This window comes from Herpailurus yagouaroundi, unplaced genomic scaffold (assembly GCF_014898765.1).
Source record: "Herpailurus yagouaroundi ecotype Mexico unplaced genomic scaffold, PumYag 199, whole genome shotgun sequence".
Taxonomy (NCBI): domain Eukaryota; kingdom Metazoa; phylum Chordata; class Mammalia; order Carnivora; family Felidae; genus Herpailurus; species Herpailurus yagouaroundi.
In genome coordinates, this window is record NW_024412430.1 from 5,200,797 (window position 1) to 5,226,386 (window position 25,590).

At 42.6% G+C, this 25,590-nt stretch overlaps 1 protein-coding gene across 1 annotated transcript in view; it reads right to left on the reverse strand.

Moving 5' to 3' along the window:
• Nucleotides 1–25,590, reverse strand: part of PCSK5 (proprotein convertase subtilisin/kexin type 5) — a 471,153-nt gene that overhangs the window by 160,103 nt on the left and 285,460 nt on the right. The window contains exons 14-18 of the mRNA XM_040449255.1: nucleotides 16,999–17,142; nucleotides 12,079–12,181; nucleotides 10,533–10,726; nucleotides 4,701–4,785; nucleotides 53–150 (exon numbers count right to left, since the gene is read on the reverse strand). Of these exons, the coding sequence (XP_040305189.1) occupies nucleotides 53–150; nucleotides 4,701–4,785; nucleotides 10,533–10,726; nucleotides 12,079–12,181; nucleotides 16,999–17,142 (624 nt within the window). The remainder of the gene's footprint in view (nucleotides 1–52; nucleotides 151–4,700; nucleotides 4,786–10,532; nucleotides 10,727–12,078; nucleotides 12,182–16,998; nucleotides 17,143–25,590) is intronic.

The window sequence follows — 25,590 nt, forward strand, 5'->3', positions numbered from 1 at the left end:
CCCCCCCCCCCCCCCCCCCCCCCCCCCCCCCCCCCCCCCCCCCCACAAGTACCTGCACAGGTGGCACAGAAGCGGTGACACGGCTGACAGTCCTGGCCATTGAAGTACTGCCCGTCTTCACAGGTGATGGAACACTGTGATCCCTGCAGGCTGGAGACACAGACACAGACGCTGTGATCAAGGCACCCAGGCGGACTCCCCAGCTCCATACACAACAAATACAGTCCCCCCCCCCCCCCGCCGGACCCCCGAGAAAAGCAAGGCTTCAAAGCAGGGGAAATAGCCTGTACCCTGCTCTTCCCCCCTCCCGGTGCCTATACTGAGGTCTGTAGCCTCTACACGTGCTGCAAGTTCTGGGGACAATTTTCTTAATTGTCAGACTGGGTTGACACATTCCTTCTTGGCTCCACAACTTACAGCCCGGATGTTCTTAAAAATATTTTACTGCCAAAACTCACTGCCGAACAATGTGTCTGACAGCTTTGATGCCCAGACCTGCTACATCATAGATCCAAAAGCTGGTTTGTAGAGACGCCCGGGTGGCTCAGGCAGGTAAGCGTCCGACTCTTGATTTCGGCTCGGGTCAGGATCTCACGACTCGTGAGTTCGAGCCCTGCAGCCCATCTGCACTGATGGTACAATGAATTGCAACTGAATAAAAGGGCGCGATGATCTCTGGCCAGCCCACACGCCCAGGGGTAGCTATTTTTGTATTCGTTTCTGATTGTTTAGTTCTTCTACTGGTTCTCATCAAAACAACACAACTTGAACATACTTTGCCTCTTTCTTGATTTCTTTTAAATTCTAATGAACAATTTAGTAAAATGACCTCCCTATACTGCAGATTCTCCAAACACCCCAACTTTTCTTAGTTATATTATTGTTTCCAGGTGTGATCCGTACCATTTTTTTCTCTACTCAGCACTCTTAGAATCTATTAACTTGCCAGAATGTTGAATGGGGAATGCATATTGTTTTCTCCCTTCTAATTTCTATCAGTTATGATAGTTTCCATGGTCTACAGGTTGGTTCTTAAAACGTAATTTATGACATTTAATATATAAATATTGCTCACTGAATAGTGTGATTAGAACTATACATTAGGGTTTGTAATGCTATGTCACCACATAGAAGATACTAGAAGATGGGTATCTAAGCAACAGGGTCATATGGTTTTTTATCCCCTTGGACTCCTTACATTCTCCAGTTCACATCTTATTTGACTGTGCTTTGTATTTGCATCATACTAACTTGGAAAAGTAAAATTGATTTTTCCCTATGCTTAATAAACTTGGAAAGAACAAACATAGATGAAAAAGGATCCCAAACAGTCCTGTTAACATTTTAATCCACTTCCTTCCGGTGCCGTATGCATACGTATTTTTCTGAGTTTGTTGCTTAGCCACGATTTACAATTTTACAGGTCTCTTGAGGCAAAACGATCAAGCCTCAAAGCCTCCGAGGCAAAGGCAGGCAGGTTCAAGGAGACAGAGGGCAGCGTAACTGAATGCGGACTCTCATTCACAGATCTTACTGGCCGGGGAGAGATGTTTTAAAAAGCCAGTGAAAGAAAATCCCTTCCCTTTCTGGAGAACTGGAAGAAAAGAACGTTGCATCCGACGGATCCTTTTGTGGGAGGACCACCAAAACACTTATCAAAGCTTAGAAAAAAAGAGCCGTCCAGCCTTTCTAATAAAGGACATTCCTTCTGAGGTTGGCATTTATTCAGCACGAGACAGAGGCTTCCCTGTGTGAGGAAGAAATGAGCTTAAGTGGGTCGTGCAACAGAGAGCAGGCATTGAGCATCCTGAAGCTTTCTGCAGCTTTCAGCATACAGCGGTGGCTTGGCTGACCAGCTGGGGCTGTGAACGCCTGGGTTCTTCCTGTGCTAAAGCGGCCAGCTCAGGACTGTGCTGTCCCGCATGCTTTTCTGGCACCTGTGGCTCCTGAGCACTTGATATGTGGCCAGTGTGGCCAACGACTGGGATCCTAAGTGTTACGTGGTTTTAATTAATTTAATTTCAGTCGTGATTAATTTCAGTCTACATTTTACACGCTGGCACTTGGTTCAGCTATCGGCAAAATTCTAAGTTTGGAACGACGTGGCTCTAGAAAATCTACTTCGACTCAATTCTGTCAAATCTAAACGCAGATCACATACTGCTCATATATAAAAAAAAAAAATTACTGTCCATGTTGAGACGTGGGACCTGCTTTAGGGGTAAAATGCCCACCAGGTAAGATTGGGTATAGCGACAAAAAAGAATGTGACGTATCTCTCTGAGTCTCTTATACTGATTACATGTGGAAATGATAATATTTTGGATATATTCAGTTAATATTTTTTTAGCTTTCGCCCGTATCTTTTTGCTTCTTTTAATGTGGCTCCTGCCATATATAAAATTAACATATACGGCTCTCATATTTCTGTTGGAGAGTGCCGGTTACGAACTCTCTAAAATGTTCCCAGAGAAACACAGCTGACCCTCGAAAACACAGGTTTGAATTGCATGAGTCCACTTATAAGTGGAGTTTTTGGATAAATGACAGTACTCTAAGTGTATTTACCTTAGACTTTTCTTAACATTTTCTTTTCTGTAGGCTTACTTTTTGTAAGACTACAGTATATAATATATGTAACACAAAATATGTGTTGATTGACTGTTATTTGTGAGACTTATGGCCAACAATAGGCTGCTAGTAGTTATGTAGTTAAGAGTACGTTAAAGAGTTGGGACACCCGGGTGGCTCAGTCGGTTAAGTGTCCGACTCTTGATTTTGGCTCAGGTCATGATCTCACGGTTCATGAGATCGAGCCCTGTGTCGGGCTCCACGCGGACGGAGCTGCCCTGCTTGGGATTCTCTCGCTCTCAACCTCTCTCTCTCTGCCCCTCCCCTCTTGCTCTCTCTCTCAGAATAAATTTTACAAGAAAAAGAAAGGAGTTAAAATTATGTGTGATTTTCAACTGCATGGGATGGGGGTTGGTGTCCCTACCCCTGAGTTGTGCAACGGTCAGTTGTATAGAAATTATTTTATTTTATTTATTTATTTAGGGAGACAGAAACAGAGCACAAGCGGGGAAGGGGCAGAGAGCCACGCAGAGAAATAGAATCCCAAGCAGGGCAGGCTCCAGACTGAGCTGTCAGCACAGAGCCTGACACGGGGCTGGAACTCACCAGCCTTGAGCGCATGACCCGAGCCTAAGTTGGACACTTGAGCCATGGAGTCACTCAGGCACCTCTCTAGAAACTTATCTTAAGCAACCTTTTATTTTTCATGGACCGAGTATGTGTCCCATATTGAAATAGGTACTTTGTAAATGTTATCGCAATTAATCCTGTCATAATCCAGCGATGTAGGGGTCGGTTTCTCATTTTCTAGAGGACAAAACTGAAGTTCAGAATGCCTTAGTGACTTGACCACGATCCCATAGCTGATTAATAGGAAGGCTTTGGCCCACGTCCGTCATCTTCTCTCCTTTTTATTATACTGATCTGCTCTTTCTCCAAAAATTTGGGGGCTGTCTAGACTGATATTTATTAAGACCGAAAGTCTTTTTAAAAAAAATTTAAAAACTAATTTTTTAAAATGTTTATTTACTTTTGAGAGAGAGAGAGAGAGACAGAGAGAGAGAGCGCGCGCGCATGAACAGGGGAGGTAGGAGGGGAGAGGAGCAGGGAGAGAGGGAGACACAGAATCTGAAGCAGGCTCCAGGCTCTGAGCTACCAGCTGTCAGCACAAAGCCTGACGCGGGGCTCGAACCCACAAGCTGTGAGATCATGACCTGAGCTGAAGTTGGCCACTTAGCCGACTGAGCCACCCAGGCGCCCCAAGACTGAAAGGCTGGAGGTGAAAGGAAATCAAATCAGTACCGAATGCGTGTATGAAAAAAAAAAAAAGGGGGCCACAGACAATCTAAACAAAAACGATGTTCTGATATTAATTATTGTAAAGAATCACCTGCCTGGGGCCTGCCCAGTTCACCTCGCCAATCAAAGGTGGAGACAGGAATTCTCAACACTTAAGAGAGATCCGGTGTGGCAGGTTTCTAGCGCCCTATACGCTCAGAGTCCAACTCCTCACCCAGCAGAGGATGGTCTGACCTTCTCTGTGGACATCAAGAGGCCACCTAGTTCATTTTTGCTGTGTGCTTGTTCTCTTGCAGAACCTATCGCTATCTGGCTTTGGCAATGAGCGAAGTCATCCAGTCAAGAAAAACCTCTCCAGGTGTTAAATCTATGTGCATACCAGAGCATAATGGAACCAAGCCTGAGGTACTTAAGATAAGAGAATGATTGGCTATACGGAGAGAAATAATAAAGATAAGGGAATAGTTTCCGACCATCAAAGGAATGAATCAGGAGGATTAAATATAATTCATTGGTATTACCCACACAGTAATCCTTGACGGGCACGCTGCCGGTCAAGAAGCACGAAGAGAGCCTCTCAAATAGCCATTTTTATTTAGTTGTATCTGAGCCATCTTTTCTGAAGAGGATTTTATTTGGTGTCTAAACCTTCCTCAGCCAAGATGGCATCCAATTTTTCACATATAATGGTAAAGATAATGCAAATAGCAATCAAGTGTTTGAATGGGAGTCAAGAGGGTGATGGCAAGAGGATTATTTATTTGCATATTTTATTTATACTGAGAAGCTCCTTGGGCTGTGGGACTTGCCGAGATCCTTCGCTCTCTCACCTTAACCCATCCCTGCATTCTGTGCAATTGTGAAATTCTGTACATGTCTTGCAATTCTCACTGCATTTCCGGCAAAGACTTTTCTCTGTGAACAAAAAGACACACACAGACACACAAAAGTAACAAGGTTATAAACCAGTTGGTCACATGGATTCCAGAAAAGGCAGAGATGTTCTAAAGTTTGCTAATGTGCACAATAATATACATACGTGGCCTTGAGCAGAAAATTTCAGGAAAAGCCCTACCCTCAGCATTTGCTATCACTTCTCAGCCAAGTAAACAGAGGTAGGAACCGCAGTGCCGCAAAGTACTACACATCTCTACCATTTTGCAGACAAGAGAGCTACAGCCCTTTTCATTCTTCGTTGAATAGTATATTGGCATTTCCCCCTTCCTCTTTCTCTCTTTCCCAAGCAGGGTTTCCTGACTTCGGGCAATGAAGATCATACTGACAAAGACATTGGGCAACACCAGTATAGAAGGGTGGAGAAGCAGTGTTTGTGGCCGTGGAGTGGAAAGGTAGACCACCCCCTCAACCCACCCCTGCCATGCTCCCAACTTTTAGGACTACTCTGATAAAAATGTAAGAAAAGGGAATCTACATTTAAAATTGTAGGGTTGATGATTTATTTCTTGTGCTGTCTAGAGGAGTGTCTTGTACTTTATGGTGGCTGTGAAAATATCAAAATATATGATATGCTATTATAGTTCAGATGTATCTATATTCTGGAGAATAGAAATATATTTGGCTTTCCTATTTAATACCAAAGACAGATTCCCATTGGAAAAAATGGCGAATGCATGTTTATTCTCTAGTGAAATGGTGATTTGTTCCACTACGTTAAGGCCGTTAACTTGAAGCAAAAGTTTTCTGGAGACTTGATACTTTCTCTGAGATGCAAGTGGATTAACCACAGATAGATGTAGGATTGAAGGAAGCTTTGTTCGTAAGATTCTTTTCCTCCGTCTCCTCTTTAGATGTTGGTGTTTGTTCCAGGTTCCACAGAGAAACACCGCTTCAATGGATTCCCAGAAGGACCTCCTGGAGGTCCAACCCCTCTTTCTCAACCCTGAACCCCCTGCCATGAAATACAATCTTCTGGTAGTCTTCATAGAGTCTCTCCATCACGATGTCAACCTAGATGTGAATTCTGGTTTTAGCATTTCCAGCGGGCAAGCTCAGGATCTCTCTTCTTCCATTTGTTGAAGAAACATTACAACAATGCTGACCTCTCAGCTTGTCTTGAGGGGTTTAATGAAATTCCTCAAGGGAACTATATGAACTTGAAAGCGCTGTAAATGTGTTGGCAATAGTTATTACTAGTCATGATCATACCTGATCACTGTTTTATGTAAACAGACTCATTACAGGAGGAAAATATAGCAGAAGCCAATTACAAAAAGGAGGGAGATACAGAGACCACTCATATCAGCAAATTGTTTGAACGGCCTTCCTTAATTATATACCTCCCAGGCTCTGGGAAAGCAGTGGACACTCAATTATCTTGATCCTATAATAGATCACCTGGAACCAAATTTCTTTCCTAAGACTCTGTCGTCTTGATAGAATTTTGAATTTTTTCTTCAAGAAATACTGTTTATGTCTGTGGATCCCTCAGCCCCCCTCCTCACTCTTATTCTCTTATTTTTCCCTTCTCTGTCAGGTTACAAGCTCATGTTCCAAATCTGGGGGGGATAAAAACTACAAGGAAATCCCTACCCACTGTTCTGTAGGGTAAGTTAGAGACCCCATCTGCCTTACGGAAAAACGCCTGCCTTTGAATCAAGGGACCCTGACTTCTTAAGAAGCAACAGTATCCGCCTCCAAATTCTTGCCTGATTTTGTAAAGACAACTCTTGCTCATTTACACTTGGGTGTTCTTCGTTCTTAGGTTGTGTGGAAACAGAAAATGTCAGTGTTGTCAGGGATCCTGGTGTGACACAATTATTAGGACAAATTACTAAGAACTCCGGGCCATACCAGAACATTAAAAGGTAGGTGTGCCCAAGGATCACTTAATTCTCCAGGTAATAGATCTTTGTTTCCTAATGATGATGGCTTAGGGCCCAAATGCTGTGAAGTTACATGTTAATTTACAGACTTTTGTTTGGTAAAGTTGCAAAAATTACCTCTCCCTCCCCCCAATTCTAGTTGTATTGCTAGGTTGGAAATTATTTAAAAAAAAATATATATATATATATTTGTATTAATTTATTTTTAAATTTCTATCCAAATTAGTTAGCATATAGTGCAATAATGATTTCAGGAGTAGATTCCTTAATGCCCCTTACCCGTTTAGCCCATCCCCCCTCCCACAGGCCCTCTAGTAATCCTCTGTTCTCCAGATTTAAGAGTCTCTTATGTTTTGTGCCCCTCTGTTTTGATATTATTTTTGCTTCCCTTATGTTCATCTGTGCTGTGTCTTAAAGTCCTCATATGAGTGAAGTCATATGATATTTGCCCTTCTCTAATTTCGCTTAGCATAGTACCCTCTAGTTCCATCCATGTAGTTGCAAATGGCAAGATTTCATTCTTTTTGATTGCCGAGTAAGACTCCATTGTATATAGATACCACATCTTCTTTATCCATTCATCCATCGATGGACATTTGGGCTCTTTCCATACGTTGGCTATTGTTGATAGGGCTGCTATAAACACTGGGGTGCATATGCCCCTTCGAAACAGCACACCTGTATCCCTTGGATAAACACCTAGTAGTGCAATTGCTGAGTTGTAGGCTAGTCCTATTTTTAACTTTGTGAGGAACCTCCATACTGTTTTCCAGAGTGGCTGCCCCAGCTTGCATTCTCCACATCCTCGCCAACATCTGTTGTCACCTGAGTTGTTGATGTTAGCCATTCTGACAGGTGTGAGGTGGTATCTCATTGTGGTTTTGATGTATTTCCCTGATGATGAGTGATGTTGAGCATTTTTTCATGTGTCGGTTGGCCATCTGGATGTCTTCTTTGGAGAAGTGTCTATTCATGTCTTTTGCCCATTTCTTCACTGAATTTTTTGTTCTTTGGTGTTGAGTTGGAGAAGTTCTTTATAAATTTTGGATACTAACCCTTTATCTGATATGTCGTTTGCAGATATCTTCTCCTAGTCTGTCGGTTGCCTTTTAGTTTTGCTGATTGTTTCCTTCGCTGTGCAGAAGGTTTTTATTTTAGTGAGGGCCCAATAGTTCATTTTTGCTTTTGTTTCCCTTGCCTCCAGAGATGTGTTGAGTAAGAAGTTGCTGAGGCCAAGGTCAAGGAGGTTTTTGCCTGCTTTCTTCTCGAGGATGTTGATGGCTTCCTGTCTTACACTTAGGTCTTTCATCCATTTTGAGTTTATTTTTGGGTCTGGTGTAAGAAAGTGGTCCACGTTTGTTCTTCTGCATGCCGCTGTCCAGTTTTCCCAGCACCACTTGCTGAAGACAGCTTGATTGTTTTCTATTACCCTGTCTTCCATGTCACTGATCTGTTCTTCTGCATCTTCTAATCTGTTGTTGATTCCATTTAGTGTGTTTTTATTTCAGTTATTCTTTAGCTCTAAGATCCTCTGCTCTTTTCTCAAGTATCTCAGTGATCATTACTTTGAATTCTTTATCAGGCATATTGCTTACTTCCATTTCATTTAGCTCTTTTACTGTGATTTATCTTTTTTTTTTTTTTTTTCCACGTGGGACATATTCCTCTGTCTCATTTTTTTCTAACTCTGGGTGTGTGTTTTTAATGTAGGAGGACAGTCAGCTATGTCTCCTGGTCCTGAACGTAGTGGCCTGTGTAGAAGTGGTCCTGTGGTACCCTACAGTGTACTTCCTCCTGGTCACCAGAACAAGGGTGTCCTTGGTGTGGGCTGTATGCACCCCTGTTGTGGCTGAGTCGCAACTGCCTTCAGCCTAGCCAGCTGCAGTGATCCGCTTTGCCTGCTCTGAGTGCCCGGGGTAGCATTTGCCCCACGTGCTCTCCAGAGGCCTACCTGTAGCAGCCGCAGGCTTGGTGAGTTGGGCCAGCAGTGAGCCTACCTGTCTGAAATTATTCCCTCGGCCACAGGTACAGGTACACGGAAAGCTCTGGGGCTCCACGACAGGAAATGAAAGTGTGCCATTACGTGGGTTGATCTCCTCCCTCTCCAGGGCATGAGTCATTTTGGAGGGGCACCCTCCAAGCGGGTCTGGTGAGGCAGGAGCCACTCTGAAGGGAGGACGGCTGAGTTGGGTTGGATGGGGAAGGGCAGCCAGTGCTATAGCAAAGTAGATGGAGAGAGTTAATGCTACCTCTCACAAACATCCAGTTATCTAGGGCTGGGGGGGAGGGGGAGAGAAATGGCACCCACCAGCACTTTCGTTTCTAGAGCAATATTCTCTACGTCCTGCTCCTTCAGGATAGATTAGTCAATACATCTCCGTCATGTATACCCCAGGCACTTTCCAAACTGCTGCTTCTGTGCTGTCTTGGCTGAGTCATTTAGTATGCTGGAGCTTTAAGGATGGGGACTCAGTTTCCTGTTGCCCTCAGACCCTCCTGGAACCAAGTCCCATGGAAGTTAAGATGTGCTGGTTTTCAGAGCCAGAGGCCACGGGGACTCATCTTCCCAATGCTGGGGGTGCCTAGTGTGGGGTCAGGTCCTCTTGCTCCTCCATGCTTGTGACGTCGCTCCTGTTTGTAGGGTTAGTGGCACCAGGGGTTTGGTTTTTGCCCACGTCTCCATTCTTCCTCCCCTTTCGAGGTGGCCTTCTGTCCACAATTAACTGTGGAAGGTCTGTTCTGCCAGGCTTCCGGTCATTTTCAGAGCCGGTCGTACAAACGTAGCTTATACTTCAGGGTAGCTGAGAGACACGGTGAGTTCGGGACCCTCCTACTCTCTCTTCTCAGATCTCTTTGGGACTCCATCAGTTTTGCCTATAACTCAGCAAACAGATTTCATTTTGCCTTTACTAGTGGACTAGGGACAATACCTGATTGTGTTGGACTGGAGACAATACCTGATAGTCTTCGACCACATTCGTCACTGTAGGTTTCCTCGTTGGCTGTCTTTGACATGTGTCTATTCCACATTCACGTGGAAGTCATGTTTTCTAAGCTTTCTGAAAAGCACACATTGGTATTGCAGGGCCCTGGTTCCTTTGGTTAGTGTGGAGAAAAGAGCAGGCGTGGCTGCTATCCTTGGAAAGCCTGCTGAAGTTGGCCCGTGGCCAACTGGGACCTTGGATCTCAGGAGGGTTTCTAGCACCCTCCCTGAGAAGAGTGGCGCATGGTGCTTAACCTGTACAAACAATATGGTTTATGCTGAACATCTGCTTCCCTTCTAGGAGTCTGGCGTTTTGTTATGTGTCAGGGAGAGGGTGTCTTCATGACCACAAGCCTGGGCACTGAGACTCTAAGGAGGTTCCCAGGTAGCCTACATTGCACACAGGTTGTAATAAATTGTTGCCGGGGGATTTGAATGCCTCCTGGGTGACTTCCCTGGGAGAAAACTCTTGGACACGTTTGCCATTTTCTGCTGACTGTGTCCTCCGCACCTCTTCCTGACATGACTTCGTGCCTTTTTGCTGTAATAAGTTGTAATGATGAGCTCATGAGTACAAATACGCTAAGTCTTATGGGTCCTCCTGGCCAATCACTGAATCTGGGGAAGGGCTTGAGGACTCCCTGACACTTACAAGCATTTTTACATAAATCAGCTTGCACAAAAATGGTTACAAATTCATCTTTTACACTTCTAACACGTTCTCGTAAAAAATTGGTTAGATCCTGTTTGATATAACCTTGATTTCGCGCCTAATGTCACTCAAGTGAAAATCTTGTATTTCCTCCCTGAAACCCAAATATTTGCAATCTACTCACTGGTGTCCTGGTATGAGCCATCGGGGCAGTGGGTAACACAGCTGTTGATTTCTTCGTTGAGGAAGTATCCATATTTACAGGACAGACACTGGTCACCATGGCTCCCAAAGCAGGACTCACAGTTGGGGGCACACTTCCTGCATCGCTTCTTGTCAGCATGGTAGTGGCCAGGGGGGCAGCTGGAGACACAGATCCTGCATCGTGGAATGATAAAAAGAAGGAGACCATCATCAGAGACTCAGTCCTAGCACTCTTAGAAGTGCTCGGCCAACAGCCGTCCTCAGTCTTTAAATCCTTTTGAAACCATTAGGGTAACACCATACCCAAAGAGCCAAATTCTGTGGGTTGAAGCTTTTTCCCGTGTAGGGTGCCGAAGTAGCAAGGCAATCACATAATACCAAGTCCGTCAAGTAGGGTATGTCTTCCAGTTCGGGTCTAGCTCTTTCAAAGGGATGATGGTTAGAAATGGAGTCTCCAGAGGAAGGTAGTAGCCTTGGGTTGAAGGGAAGCTAGGTGGCAACCCTGATTTTTTACAAAGAGGCTGCTAATAAGGGGTTACTTGTGGTTTTGTGCGGTTTTTTGTGTGTCATATGGATCCCGTGTGCTAGAGGGAGCGGTTGTATGCTATCGTCTAAACTAACGTAAATAACGCATAACCAACCGAGCCAACTCAGGAAGAATAGTTGAGAAAATGTTAACAGGGGTTTTCTTCTTTTCTGCCCATCTGCACTTTTTATCTTAAATGAACACAAATGAAAATTATGAATTTCAACTTAAAAAAAAAAGTAAATATATTTAAACTTGGTTATGATAAACTTTAAAAAATAACTTCTTCGTTTGCCCAGCGTCGAAGGACAGCGCTTTACTCCTTCAACAAATATTTACGGAGTTCCAAATCCAATGTCAGGCATTTTGCTGGTCTAGGCGATAATGAGAGGTGCTGAGGTGGCCAAGGGCCTTTCCTTTAAGGAATTTAAATTCCAGCAAGCATGTAAACAGGAACTGGAACGCGTCCCGCGTCCCGGTGTGTCAGCATAGCTGAAATGCAAGTCCCGGTTTTCCCTGAAGGAGGAGGGAGAAGGGGGCGGGGCTGAGAGGTGCCTGGAGGGCGTGGCTTCTGCTGGGCCGGCACCGTCATCTGCACAGCCTGAGGCAGAAGCCAAGGGCTTGCACAGTGGGGACCCCGGGAAAGCACCTGTTTGGTTGTATGCCAGCATTTTCGCATTTAGCTGTGGCGTCAGACATCCAGGGAATGGAAAGGTCTAAAGGGGAAGGCCAGTCCAGTGTAGAGCTAGTCCTTCCCCCCCCCCCGCCCCCCCGCCCCCCTTTCCAAATATGAGAAAAGGCACCTGCAGCTGGACAGCATACAGGTGCACTTTATGTTCTGTGGTGCAGTATCCGTTTCCGCATCTTGAATTTACACCAGGAGGTGGGGGCCGGTGTTCAGGCCCCGGTGGCCGAACATCACAGGTCCTGTTCAGGCGCTGCCCCCATGGGAACGCCCAGGGCATGCTGTGGGGGGGACCTCCGCGGCCTCTGTTCCTACCTGGTGTTGTTTTTCAGCTTGTAGTAGTAATGCAAGCAGTCACTGCAGTGGTCCGGGCCGGGGCCGTCACAGCCAACCTCGCTGCACTCAGGGTCGCAGGGACCTTTGCACAAAAATCGAAAACAACACTTGGAAACAGTGGTTTGAAAGCAGGTCTGTTTGCATGCGGTATAAAATGAGACTTGGGTGTCTTCCTCCTCCCGTGAGAGTTTCTTTACGACGGAGGAATAACGTGGATTACGGCTGTCGGCCCAGAGATGAACTCTTGGCTTTTGGCAGGGGGAGGGCGGGACCTCAATGACCTAAGTGTCGAGAATGTAAATCCAGTCACGGCCTGGTCTTTAAAACACATATGGCTGCCTTGTGGGAGATAACAAAAATCTCAGAATTCCAATGAGCCATGCCACTGGAGCAAGTGGAAAAGAACTGTTTGCAATGAAATATGCATAATGATAAAAACGTCGGATTTATAGAAAAATGAGAAGCTCCGCTGTTGACAGCCAAGAAAGCAAGTTTATTCTATTCAATGCCTGGACGAGATCGTCCGGCTTGCCCAAGGTCATCAAGACCACTGAATACCTCTGAGATACCGTAGCCAGCAAGAAACGTCATCATGGCATCTGGTGCAAGCTTATCGGTATCTGGTCTTGGATTATAAAGCAGGTACTTGAGGCACAGATTTAAAACTGCGTCCTACCCATAGGCCAGTGGGCAGCTCAACAAAAGAAAACTACACATCAATTTTAAACAACGCAAGCGAGCTTAAAGAATTCCAGACTCAGAATCACGGTTGCTGATCTCTCGCGACGTGTTCTTTGGTATAGAGTGAGAATGCCCAGGCAGGAGAAAAACCCCAGAAAGATGGAGATTTTTATAATTAATGAAAAGCTTTCTAATGACACGGGCTACATATCGGCCCGTTGCTTGCTTGAACTAACTCCCATTTTCCTTGTTCTCCGTATTTTAGGACATTTGGTCCCCTAATCTTCAAGCTCTTTCCTGCTGAAAAGTCACATGATTCTAACTAGCAACAAACATACTGCGTGCAGTGTACAAAGAGTAAGTGGATATGGCAGAAATGTCTGAACCATATTTATTTTAATCAAAAGGATTTACTGGTGAACCTTGATCTCCCTTAGTCATGATGGGACCGTGTTCTACAGTTACTGAGTTGAAACATAAACTGGTAGCAACCGGGAGGCATGACACAGAGAAAAATCTCTCATTTTTCTGGCGAGAAAACACCCTTTCCAAGAGCTAGGGTGGCTTGTCCAGGTCTTCTATGGAAGGGTAGAAAATGAGGTCCTAGAGATGACTTTTGAAATATACTTCTGATTAATCACAAGAGTCATTTAACAGTGCTGTTTATCTCTGTTTCCCCCAAGCCTTAAAACTGACCTCTAAATTAAATTCCACAGCTAGTACAACTTGGGACATTTCAGCTATCTGCTATGATACATGAGGAGATGGTGTCTCTGTTGTGTCGTATAAGGCTTGAGGTTCAGCCAGCTGTGGGTCCTACGGTCCCTGGAATTTGATGAAACGTTACAGGGATCTGGTTATGATAATGCCATCTGTGCCTCCAGGCAGGCTGACTTCTCCATGAAGGTGAAAATCACAGCTCTGAAGGAAAGGAACCCTGGGTGGCCCTAAATTTTCACCAGATGATTTCTGCAATTAAAAAAACACCCCCAAACTTACTCTTGATACGTGCCAAAGGGCTCTGTATGGCAAGTTCACATGCTGTGCTGTTTCTCTTATAATCTTAAACTGTCCCAGATGCAGTTTAGCATTTTAGTTTGCAGGGTAATAAAGAAATAATTGTCTTTGTTCTCTCCCAAGTGCCAATGTGGACGTTTTAGAGGTGTAAGGAGGAAAACCATGAAGATACGTAACTGTTCACAATTTTAACATTACCAACATTTGAATTGGAAGCCGAGCATAAGGCATATAGCAACGGGTTATTATTATGCTCAGTTTACATTTCTGGGTATCCTTTCTCCTATCAGAGAAGATGAAATGGTTTGCTAGTTAGAATGTGAGTAATGATGTTACAAGCTCAAAACAAAATAGGACGAAACCTAACACAATCGAGCTCTGGTCAGCTCAACTGGTCTGAGTTATTCAAACTTATGATGGACTCCGGGGTACTGCCTCTTTAGAATAAAAGGAACCACAGGCATACTGAAGATATTCTGTTAAGGTAATTCATGACGTACTTTTATCTTTAGTATCTCGAAAAAGAATCTCGAAGAACTCAAGAGAAAGAAAACAATTCTCGTCTAAAGGCACATTAAATTGCTATTTACAAACAGTTCTCTCTTAGGCGAAGCTTTGTTCATTAAGTATCATAGCCGGTCCCAGGAGAACTGAGTGCTCCTATAAATGGTCGTCAATGCAACAAGACAGAAATCAGAGATCTACCTTGAAGGAGGAAAAACAAATTGCAGATATGGCCACAATACCTAAACTGCCCCAGAGAAATGAACTCTAAAATATGTAAATTAATAAGAGAGTTGAGCAGGATGGTCAGATATAACTATGCAATAGCCACTAGGTTTCCTAGATGCTAGCATATCCTAGTTAGGAAAAAGGCATCTTTTCCATCATAATAGCAACAAGTCCGCAAAATACATAGGATAACACTAAGAAGAATAGTAATACATAAAATTAAATATTTTAGTAAACTGGGACATGGGGTGTGGTTTGGATGGAAAGACTGTATATTGTAAAAACATTTCGCCTTCCCCCAGCCCCCCCAAAAAAGCAACCAATTATGAGATCGCATATAAATTCAAATTAAATTCCAATGGGATCTTTATAGGTGGATTTAAGAATTGCCATGAAAACAAGGAGATGTTCGACAGATGATAAATCCTAGTGTGGATACAACTGGATTAAGAATTACTAGACTGAAAAATCAGAAAAAGGGACACCAGAAGAGACCCCAGTGTAAGAATTTCTTCTATAGTTATGAAGGAAGGGATCCTAAATGAGTAAAAGAAGGGATGATAACCCAGTCAATAATGTTTGTCTATATGGCAAATAAAGACACTTTTATTTCATACTATAGATCTTTTTTTTTTTTTTTAATTTTTTTTCAACGTTTATTTATTTTTGGGACAGAGAGAGACAGAGCATGAACGGGGGCGGGGCAGAGAGAGAGGGAGACACAGAATCGGAAACAGGCTCCAGGCTCCGAGCCATCAGCCCAGAGCCTGACGCGGGGCTCGAACTCACGGACTGCGAGATCGTGACCTGGCTGAAGTCGGACGCTTAACCGACTGCGCCACCCAGGCGCCCCTCATACTATAGATCTTAAGCCAGAATGAATTTCAGATGAATGCATGGCCAAGTGTTAAAATAAGAGATTAGAAAAAAAATGCGTGTGAATATTTTGTGGATTTCATTAAAAAAAATGTTAATGAAATGTTTGAGAGAGAGACAGAGAGTGGAGGGGTGGGAGCAGAGAGAGGAGTCACAGAATCTGAAGGGGGCTCCAGGCTCTGAGCTGTCAGCACAGAGCCCGATGTGAGGGTTGAACTCACAGAACGCACGATCATGACCTGAGCTGAAGTCAGACGCTCAACCGACTGAGCCACCCAGATGCTCCAATAAAGACTAAAGCTTCTTTTTAGAAAAAGCACAAGTGAGGTCTGAAGCTATAAACCCTACCCTCCAATTTTCTTCTGTCGAAACAACACAACACAAGAGCAACATTTTGGAAGCAAGCACTAACTGGGAAGATGTTTTCAGCAAATAGAGTAGTTCCTCCCCCAGTTTATCTGTGGAGAATACCATTCCAAGACCCCAGTGGATGCCGGAAGCCATGGAGAGTACCAAACCCTCCCTATACTGTTTTTCTCCTACACATACATATCTGTGATGACATTTCATTTACAAATACGGCACAGTAAGAAACTAACAATACAGAACAATTCTATCAATATACTGTGATAAAAGTATGTGAATGTAGTGTCTCAAAATATCTTGTGTGGTACTTACCCTCCTTCTTGTGACAAAGGGAGATGATAAAACACCTACAGGATGAGATGAAGTGAGGTGGTGTGGGCATGGTAATGTAGCGTTAAGCTCCTATAGCCCCGATGATAGATCAGATGAAGGGATCGTCTGCTTCCTGACCATGGATGAAACCACTGATAAGGGGTAACGACTGTATGAGACTATGTGAGGGACAATAACATACACAGAGTTCTTATAAATGGATCACAAAATTGCTGCCCCTTTGAATAGAAAAATGGGCAAAACACAGTTGTATTGAATTCCTAGAACTACAGAGGAAAAAATGTTTAGATTTACTAACAATCAAAGGTATAGAAATTTAAAAATGTCCTGTTCCTTTACTTTTTTTCTTTCCGCTCACTGTTGGCAGGAATGAGTGTAATAAACGCACAGCTGGTCACAGCGTAGACTGGTACATCTTGTCTGGAAAGGAATGTGACAAAATGTGTCCAAGTCCTCAAACTGATTATTCCCTTTGATGCAGTAATGCTCGGAACTCTATTCTAAACAAAGACTGATAAAACCAAGCCTTATTTCAAACAGTGCAAAACTCTAAGCAAACAGCACCTCCCAGATTACGTATTAAATATAGCGCAATCAGAGGCTGGGCTATTATGCTGTCTTTTAAATACTTCTTGTGAGGATATGTGACAACAGGGAAATATGCTCTTAATAACCACAAGAGGAAGAAAACAGATATGAAAACTATAGACAGTGTGCTTTTAGCTTTGAAGGAAAAAAAAAAACCCCAGCTATCTGAATATACACACATATTTGGGGGATAGAAAAGAAGATGGAAGAAAATACCAGAATATGGGTTGAAGCTTATTTCTGCATGGTGGGATGATGCATGAGATTTCTTCCCTTAGCCCATGTCTCTGTTGGAAGCCAACTCACCTGCATAATCCTCCGTACCATAGTCCTCGGTGGGGTCTTCGACTCGGGTATAACGGACACGTTCTACCTTAGGAAACTCGTTCGTTGGGGAGTAGGGCTGCACGGAGGTGCCATAGAGGACCAAAGACCATTCTTTCAACTTCCCTTGAGAAACAATAATGAAACCAGAGCATGATCACACATTCACGCTTTAGCTTTATAATTCCATTCCTTCTCCTCTAAGAGAAAGCAACAGTAGAAGAGCTGTGAAAAGCATATTCATATGAACATCGCATCGAGCGTACAGCTAGAAATACACATTTTCCATCAGTTGCAGATTTAGCCAATTCACATAGCACATTTTACTGAGCAGCAACTATGGAAGACGTCTTAATTTAATCAGCATTTATAAGAAGACTGAGAAATGAACACATTTTAGAGAGGCCTTTTTCTAAGTATGGATGTCTTATTTGAAATTAAAATTGTTTTATCTGGCTTGTTTATCAATAAGAAGGCAAAACCACGGCTTTGTTCCACCTGACTGAATTAGTCCTCTAATCTTAAGAATACATCACTATTCCTATTATGCTAGAGACCCTGAGCTGTTCAGTGACAGCCCGTAGACCCATTGGCTATTTAAATTAGCTAAAATTGAAAAGTTTAGTTCCTCAGTCATACCGCATTTCCAGTGCCCAAGAGGCACATGTGGCTAGTGGTCACTACTAGAGACCACTATAGGTGACCACAAATAGAGAACTTCCGCCCCCACAGAATGTTCTAGTAGACAGTTGGATAGTAAAGCATTTCACGGTCAAGGGTGCCTGGAGACCTAAGGCAAGTGTTTTACCTCCTTTGCATCAAGGCTCTCAAAGAACATTTTGTTTTGGTTTAGTCCTTACTGTTGATTTCTTACTTTTTTACTAAAAAAATACTAAATCGTCAAGTTTTATAATGCTAAAGAAAAAAAGAACTGCTTACAGGTCATTAAGCTTAAGAGTCGCCTAAAAAAAAAAAAGCATCAACCACAAGCAGAAATGATTAAGACAAAACAATTAAAAAACGTGCAAGTATGCAGGTAGGAAGCAGGACCTTCCTGAAGGTCCCTCCCCAACTTAGCCTAATACAGAGAATCTGGTCATGGTTCGCGTAAGGGTCCCACCACAGCCCTGACAGTGGTAAACTTCAGGGATCTGCCAGTCATCTATTAAGTTTTAATTCATTCGGGGTTTGCAACATTTGGGAGGTAGATACTTAAATTCCCAAAATATAGATGAGGCAACAGGCATAGAGAATGATAATTTTCCCAGAGGCAGCAAGCGTATGGACTGCTATTAAAACCCATCTGGGGCGTTCCAGGATAAGAAGACAATGTAGGAAGGTCCTGGACCCACCTCTTCCTATGGACTCACTGAATCTACAGCTACATAGGGAACAATTTCCTCTGAAAAAGAAAACAAAAACTAAAACTAGCTGAGTGGCTGCTACACGGGAGGCAAACAAAACAGTCACGTGAAAGCAGGTAAGAGTGGTTGAGACACAGTCTTGGAATAAGCCCCACCCCTGGCACTGTGACCCACAATCGGGACTCGAAGCCCCAGGTTTCTCCCCAAGAAGCAAAAGGTTTGAATCTCCTATCGGGTACCCCAATTTTTAAGACCTGCACCGGAGAAGAGCCCCCAAAACATATAGTGTATACAGGGCTTGAGACCCACAAGGCGATAGTCAACTGACTAGCTCACAAAGAGCTTGCGTATGTGGACCCACCCACTCCAAGTCTCAGTGCGGAAGCAGCAAATTGAAAAGCACTGACTTCCTCTTAAAGAGGCTTATTCGTTTACCTTAAAGTCAAAGCAAGATGCAGACATCCAATTTAACATACAGCCAAGGGCCTACTGAAATACTCTCCAAAGACAGACGCTGATGGGTGCCATCTTTGTCCCTCAGCCTTGCTCCAACTCACTCATGTCTCTCAGAAGGAACTTGTACTCTCATCTGGCGCCCAAATTTTTGTGGCTGCCTCCCAGGGGACACCTCTAGGTCGCTGGCACTGGTGGCTAGCAGTGCTTCCGTTTGCAGGTAACAGAGATTGTAAACAAAATCGACAGATCTATACTTAAGCTCGCCAAGAAGAAGAGAATCAAAAGCAGAAATGAACCAGGAGAGGTTATAACTAAAAGAAAAATAAAAACTGCAAAAATATGAAGGATCATAAAAGACTGTTATCCACAATCACACACCAACAAAGCGAACAACCTAGAAGAAATGGATACATTTCTAGACGTATACAACCCATCGAGAGTGAATCATGAAGAAATAGAAAATCTAAACAGACCAATTACTAGCAACGAGCTTGAATCAGTAATAAAAAGCCTCCCAGCAAAGAAATGGCCACAACTACATCTTCGCTGGTCAATTCTACCAAATATTTAAAGAATCCGAGTCTTTCTTAAACTCCAAAAGAAAAGGAACATTTCCAAACTCATTACATGAAGCTAGCATTACCCTGATCCCAAAACCAAACAAGGATGCCACAAGTAAATCCCTGATGAACACAGATGAAAAAGTCCTCAACAAAATATTAGCAAACTGAATTCAATATTACAGTCAAAGGGTCATACAGCATGAACAAGTGAAATTTATTCCAGGGATGCAAGAATGTTTCAACACTCACAAACCAATCAGTGTGATTCACAGCATTAACAAATTTAACGACAAAAATCATACGATCATCTCCATAAGTACAGAAAAAGCATTAGCATAATTCGACATCTATTTATGATAAAACTCTCAAAAAAGTGTGTGTAGGGGAAATACAGAGCATAATAAAGATCAGGAGTGAGACACTTGGCACTTTTAGTCCACATAGTATTGGAAGTCCTGGCCAGAACAATTAGACAAGAGAAAGAAAGGGAATTGAAATCGGAAAGGAAGAAGTATGTCACTGTTTGCACGTGACATGATACTGTATATGACAAACCATAGAGGCGCCACCAAAAAACTATTAGCACTAATCAACAAATTCACTCAGGTTGTAGGATTCAAAATCAATAAACACAAATCTTTTGCCTGTCTATACACTAATAATTGAACTATCAAAAAAAGAAACTGGGGCGCCTGGGTGGCTCAGTCGGTTAAGCGGCCGACTTCGGCTCAGGTCATGATCTCGCGGTCCGTGAGTTCGAGCCCCACGTCGGGCTCTGTGCTGACAGCTCAGAGCCTGGAGCCTGTTTCAGATTCTGTGTCTCCCTCTCTCTGACCCTCCCCTGTTCATGCTCTGTCTCTCTCTGTCTCAAAAATAAATAAACGTTCAAAAAAAAATTAAAAAAAAAGAAACTAAGAAAACCCTATGTACGATTGCATCAAAAAGAATAAAATGCTCAGAAATTTAACCAAGGGGGTAAAAGACCTATACACTGAAAACTATAGCACAATGTTGAAAAAAGCGAAGACAAAAATAAACAGAAAGATAATCTGGGCTCAGATGAGAAGAATAATATCGTTAAAATGTCCATACTACCCAAAGCAACCTATAAATTCAATGTAATCCATATCAACATCCCGTTAGCATTTTTATAGAAATAAAACAATCTTACAATTTTTATGGAACCATGAAAGGTCAAATCACTCTTGAGAAAGAAAAACGAAGGTGGAGGCATCATGCTTTCGGATTTCAAAATATATTACAAAGCTATGGTAATCAACACACTATGGTATTGCCATGAAACAGACACATACATCAATAGAGGAGAACAGAGAAACCAGAAATAAACTCATGCATATATGGCCAATTCATTTACAACAAGCAGCCAAGAATACACAATGGACAGAGGATTTCAATACACGGTGCTAGGAAAACTGGACAGCCATGTGAAAAATAATGACACTGAACCACTGTCTTGCATAATACCTAAAAACTAACTCAAAATGGATGAAAGATTTAGGGGCGCCTGGGTGGCTCAGTAGGTTAAGTGTCTGACTTCAGCTCAGGTCATGTGAATTCGAGCCCTGCTTCAGATCCTCTGTCTCCTTCTCTCTCTGCCCCTCTCTCCCTTGCATGCTTGCGCTTGCTCTCTCTCTCAAAAATAAATATTTTAAAAAATGGATTAAAGATTTGAACAGGGGGCGCCTGGGTGGCTCAGTCGGTTGGGTGTCCAGCTTTGACTCAGGTCATGATCTCGTGGTTTGTGAGTTCGAGCCCTGCATCGGTCTCTGTGCTGACAGCTCAGAGCTTCAAGCCTTGTTTCAGATCCTGTGTCTCCCTCTTGCTCTCTGTCCCTCACCCGCTCGCTCGCTCTCTTTCTCTCTCTCAAAAAGAATAAAATAAACATTAAAAAAAATTTAAAAATGGTATATGATCTCACTTGTATGTTGAATCTCAAAAGCAAACAACCAACCAAACTAAAAAAACCTGATCTCATAAACAACAGAGAATAAATTGGTGGTTGCCAGAGGTTGGGGTGTTCAGAGGTGGGTGAGATGGATAAAAGGGGTCAGAGAGTGCAAACTTCCAGTTATAAAACAACTAAGTTCTGGGAGTGTAATGTAAAACATGGTGACTGGAGTTAATGATCGTATACTGTAGATTTGAAAGCTGCTGAAAAAGTAGATCTTAAAATTTCTCACGATATGACAAGAATGTTTAAACTATGTGAGCTGATGGAAGTTAGCTTCCCAGTGGTGATCATTTTGCGATAGGTACGAACATCAAATCATTAGGTTGTATGCCTGAAACTAATAGAGTATTACATATCAATTACATCTCAAAAAAAAAAAAAAACACATCCATTCAGAAACCAAATGCTGTATCCCTAAGCCCTTATGTAATACTGCCCTTCTGTTTACTTCCAGGAGTTCAGAAACTTGAAGTTCAAAAAGGAACGCATTCTGTGCCACATTCATTGCTTTCTGACAACTACACTGGGCCAGCATGTTGATTTCTTTGTGGCTTGCCCTCTGCCAGCTTTTCTTTGGACTCACTTGTTAATGAGTATGCTTTTCATAATTAGGGTGCTGTTCAGTCTCAGAATTCCAAATAGTACACATGAAGTAGTGGCAAGAAATGAATGACCGACCCCCTGAAATCCATGACCCGATTGCCTTTACATAGCGACGCAAAACAGAACTCATTTTTCTTATGGCATCTCTCAGGTGTACCAATGGAGCATATAATGCAAGGACGCTATAAGAAATCCAACCCCTCAGTTACCCTATGGCCTGGCTCATTAACTTAAGATCAGTTTGGAGCTAAAATTTCTCCTTGTAAAGTACATGGAAGAATGCTGACTCATAACTGATTACTTCCATTTGTGTCATTTCTGAAGTATCTCCTAAGCCCGCGGGGGACATACTTGTTGGGCAATTTATCTCTTTCTGTTTCACTTATTATGTAATCTTATTTCCTTAGAATCTGCCACAAGTCACATCAAACGCTGCCGTATTTGGGCCATCATTTCTTCCTCTCCTACGACGTTTTCCAATTGTTAAATTACTTAGGAGATTTTGCAGTTGATGGTACAACATTCTGATAAGAAATAGCTGCGTAAATTCAGAAGGAGAAAAATCAGTTCTACACGTTGGTACACAAATGCCATCTGCTCAAGAAAGAAAACGCAAGATAGGTCTAATGTGTCACAAGATCAAAGACCACAATCGAGAAAGCCTTCAAAAGATCCTTACTGTGGACTTCTGGTCCACGATGATGACGTAGGAAGAACCTGAACTCATCTCGTCCACAGCCACACCAAATCTCCACCTGCTTACAGAGCAATTCTTCCTGAAACAGAATCAAGTGCTCACTGAATAGCTGCCGCACAAGAAAAGACACACTGTAGAGAATGACAAGAAAGACGCTTTCCAGGACACCCCTGATGCAAGGGGCCCTGGGATCTCCTGGCTTGTAGCCACTTCAGTTTCATGGGTCCTATAACAAGTGCTCCCTGCTCAGAGAGCGCCATGACCCCTGGCTTCCATCTCCTTCAGTTTCAGCTGCCTTGTCAGTGCACCTTCTGTGCAGAGAGAACCAGGCTGCCCCAGCCCACACCCATTTCAACTTGAGCTATCCTTCCAGGGTCCCCTCTGCCCAGAGAGTGCTGTGATGCCCTGGCTTGCGCCCACGTCAGTGTCAGCTGTCAGACTGTGATGCCCTCAGCACGGATGGCCTCAGGACCACCCCAGCACGTGCCTACTTTAGCTCAGGCCGTCTCACCAGGGTGGCTCCAGCACGGAGTGACCCGCGACCCCCAGTCAGCCCCCTAAAGCGACCAGGCACATACAGTCTACACAGGGGAGGACCAGACGCAAGAGCTTTCCTTCTAGTTTAGGAGAAGTAGCTGTTCTGCCTAATTCACAGAAAGAGACAAAGAAAATCAAGCAAAATGAGGAGACAACTGGAAAGAAAGAAAGAATAAGACAAACCTCAGAAAAAGAATTAAATGAAATATAAATAAGCAATATGCCTGATGAACAGTTCCAAATAATGGTCATGAACAGATGCTCACTGGACTGGAGAGAAGAATGGAAGAACTCAGAACTTCAAAAAAAGAGACAGAAAATATATAGAAAACCCAATCAGGGTTGAAGAACACATTAACTGAAATTGGAAATACGCTATAGGGAATCAACAGTGGGGTAGAAGATACAGAAGAATGGATCAGTGATCTGGAAGACAGGGTAAAGCACCTGAACTGAACAGAAAAAAAAAAAAAAATTAGGAATGAGGATAGGCTAAGAACAACGTAAAGTGAACAGCCATTGACATTATTCCCAGAGGGAAAAGAGAGACAGAGAGGGACAGAAAACCCATTGGAAGAAATCAAAGCTAGACACTTAACTAACCTTGGGAAGGAAACAGACATTCAGTTTCCGGCAGCAGAGAGAGTTCAAAACAAGATGAACTCAAGATGAGGTCCACACCGAGACATAATAATTAACACGGTAAAGATTAAAGATACAGATAAAAGCAGCAAGGGAGAAACTTACATACAAGGTAAACCCCACGAGGCTGATTTTTCAGCAGAAACTTTGCAGGCCAGAAGGAGTGGTATGATATATCTGACGTGTGTTAAAAAAAAAAAAAAAAGAAAGAGAGAAAACTACAACCAAAAATACTCTACCTAGCAAGATTATCATTCAGAATTGAAGGCGAGATCAAGAGTTTCCCCGTCAAGCAAAAGTTACAGAAGTACAGCATCACTAAACTAGCTTTATAAGAAATGTTAAAAGGGACTTCATTAGGTGAAAAGAAAAGGCCATAATTAGAAGAAAATTATGAAAGGAAAAAAAATTCATGAGTAAAAGAAAACATACAGTAAACAGCTGGTAGTAAAATGAATTATATGTAAAAAATTAAGGAGATTCACAAAATAAAGAGACATAACATATGACAACATACACCTAAAGGTGGAGGGCGTAGTAAAAATTAAGTTCTTTTAGAATGTGTTCAAACTTAAGTTAGCATTAACTTAATACAGACCACTATATCCTTCAAATGTTATACATGAACCCCATGGTAAACACCAACCAAAAACTTAAAGAGAAAAAAATAAAGAGAAAGAAAGCCAAGCATAACACTATGGAGTCATCAATCAAAAGAATAGAGAGCAAAAAGAAGAAATGAAAAAGAACTACAAAAACAACAAGACAACAAAATGGCAATGAAAACATACCCATTAATAATTACTTTGAATGTAAACGGTCTATATACTCCACTCAAAAGACAGGGTTGTGGAATGGATAAAAAAACAAAACCCATCTATACGCTGCTCACAAGAGACCTCAAGGCACATACAGACAAAGTGAAGGGACACAAAAAGATATTCTATGCGATTGGGAGCAGGAAAAAAGACAAAAACAAAAACAGCCAGGGTAGAAATGTTTGTATCAGACAAAACAGACTTTAAAACAAAGACTGTAACCAGAAACAAAGAAAGACATTACATAATTAGGAAGGGATCGATCCAACAAGAGGATGTAACAATTGTAAATATCTATGTACAACTTTGGAGCACTTAAATTCATAAAGCTAAATGACATAAAGGGAGAAATTGGCAGTAATACAATAATGGTAGGGGACTTCAACACCAGACTTATACCGATGGATAGAACATCTAAACAGAAAATTGATAAGGAAACAGAGGCCTTGAATGACACATTAGACTAGATGGACCTAACAGATATACCTAATAGTCTAGCCAAAACCAAGAGAATTTACATCCTTTTCAAGTGTACATGGAGCATTCTGTAGGACAGATCACAGGTCACTAAACATATCTCAATAAATTTAGGAAAACTGAAATAATATCAAGCATCTTTCAAATCACAACAGTATGTGACTAGAAACCAATTATGATTAAAAAAAAAAGGTGGAAAAAACCACAAACCCATGGAGGCTAAACAACATGCTACTAATCAACTAATGGGCTAACAGAGAAATCAAAGAGGCAATAAAAAAATACATAGAGACAAATGAAAATGGAAACACAATGGTCCCAAATCTTTGGGAAATGAAGAAAGCAGTCCTAAGAGGGAAGTTTATAGCAAAACAGGCCTACCTCAAGAAGAAAAAAAAAATTCAAATACACAATCTAAACTTACACCAAAAAGAAACATAAAAAG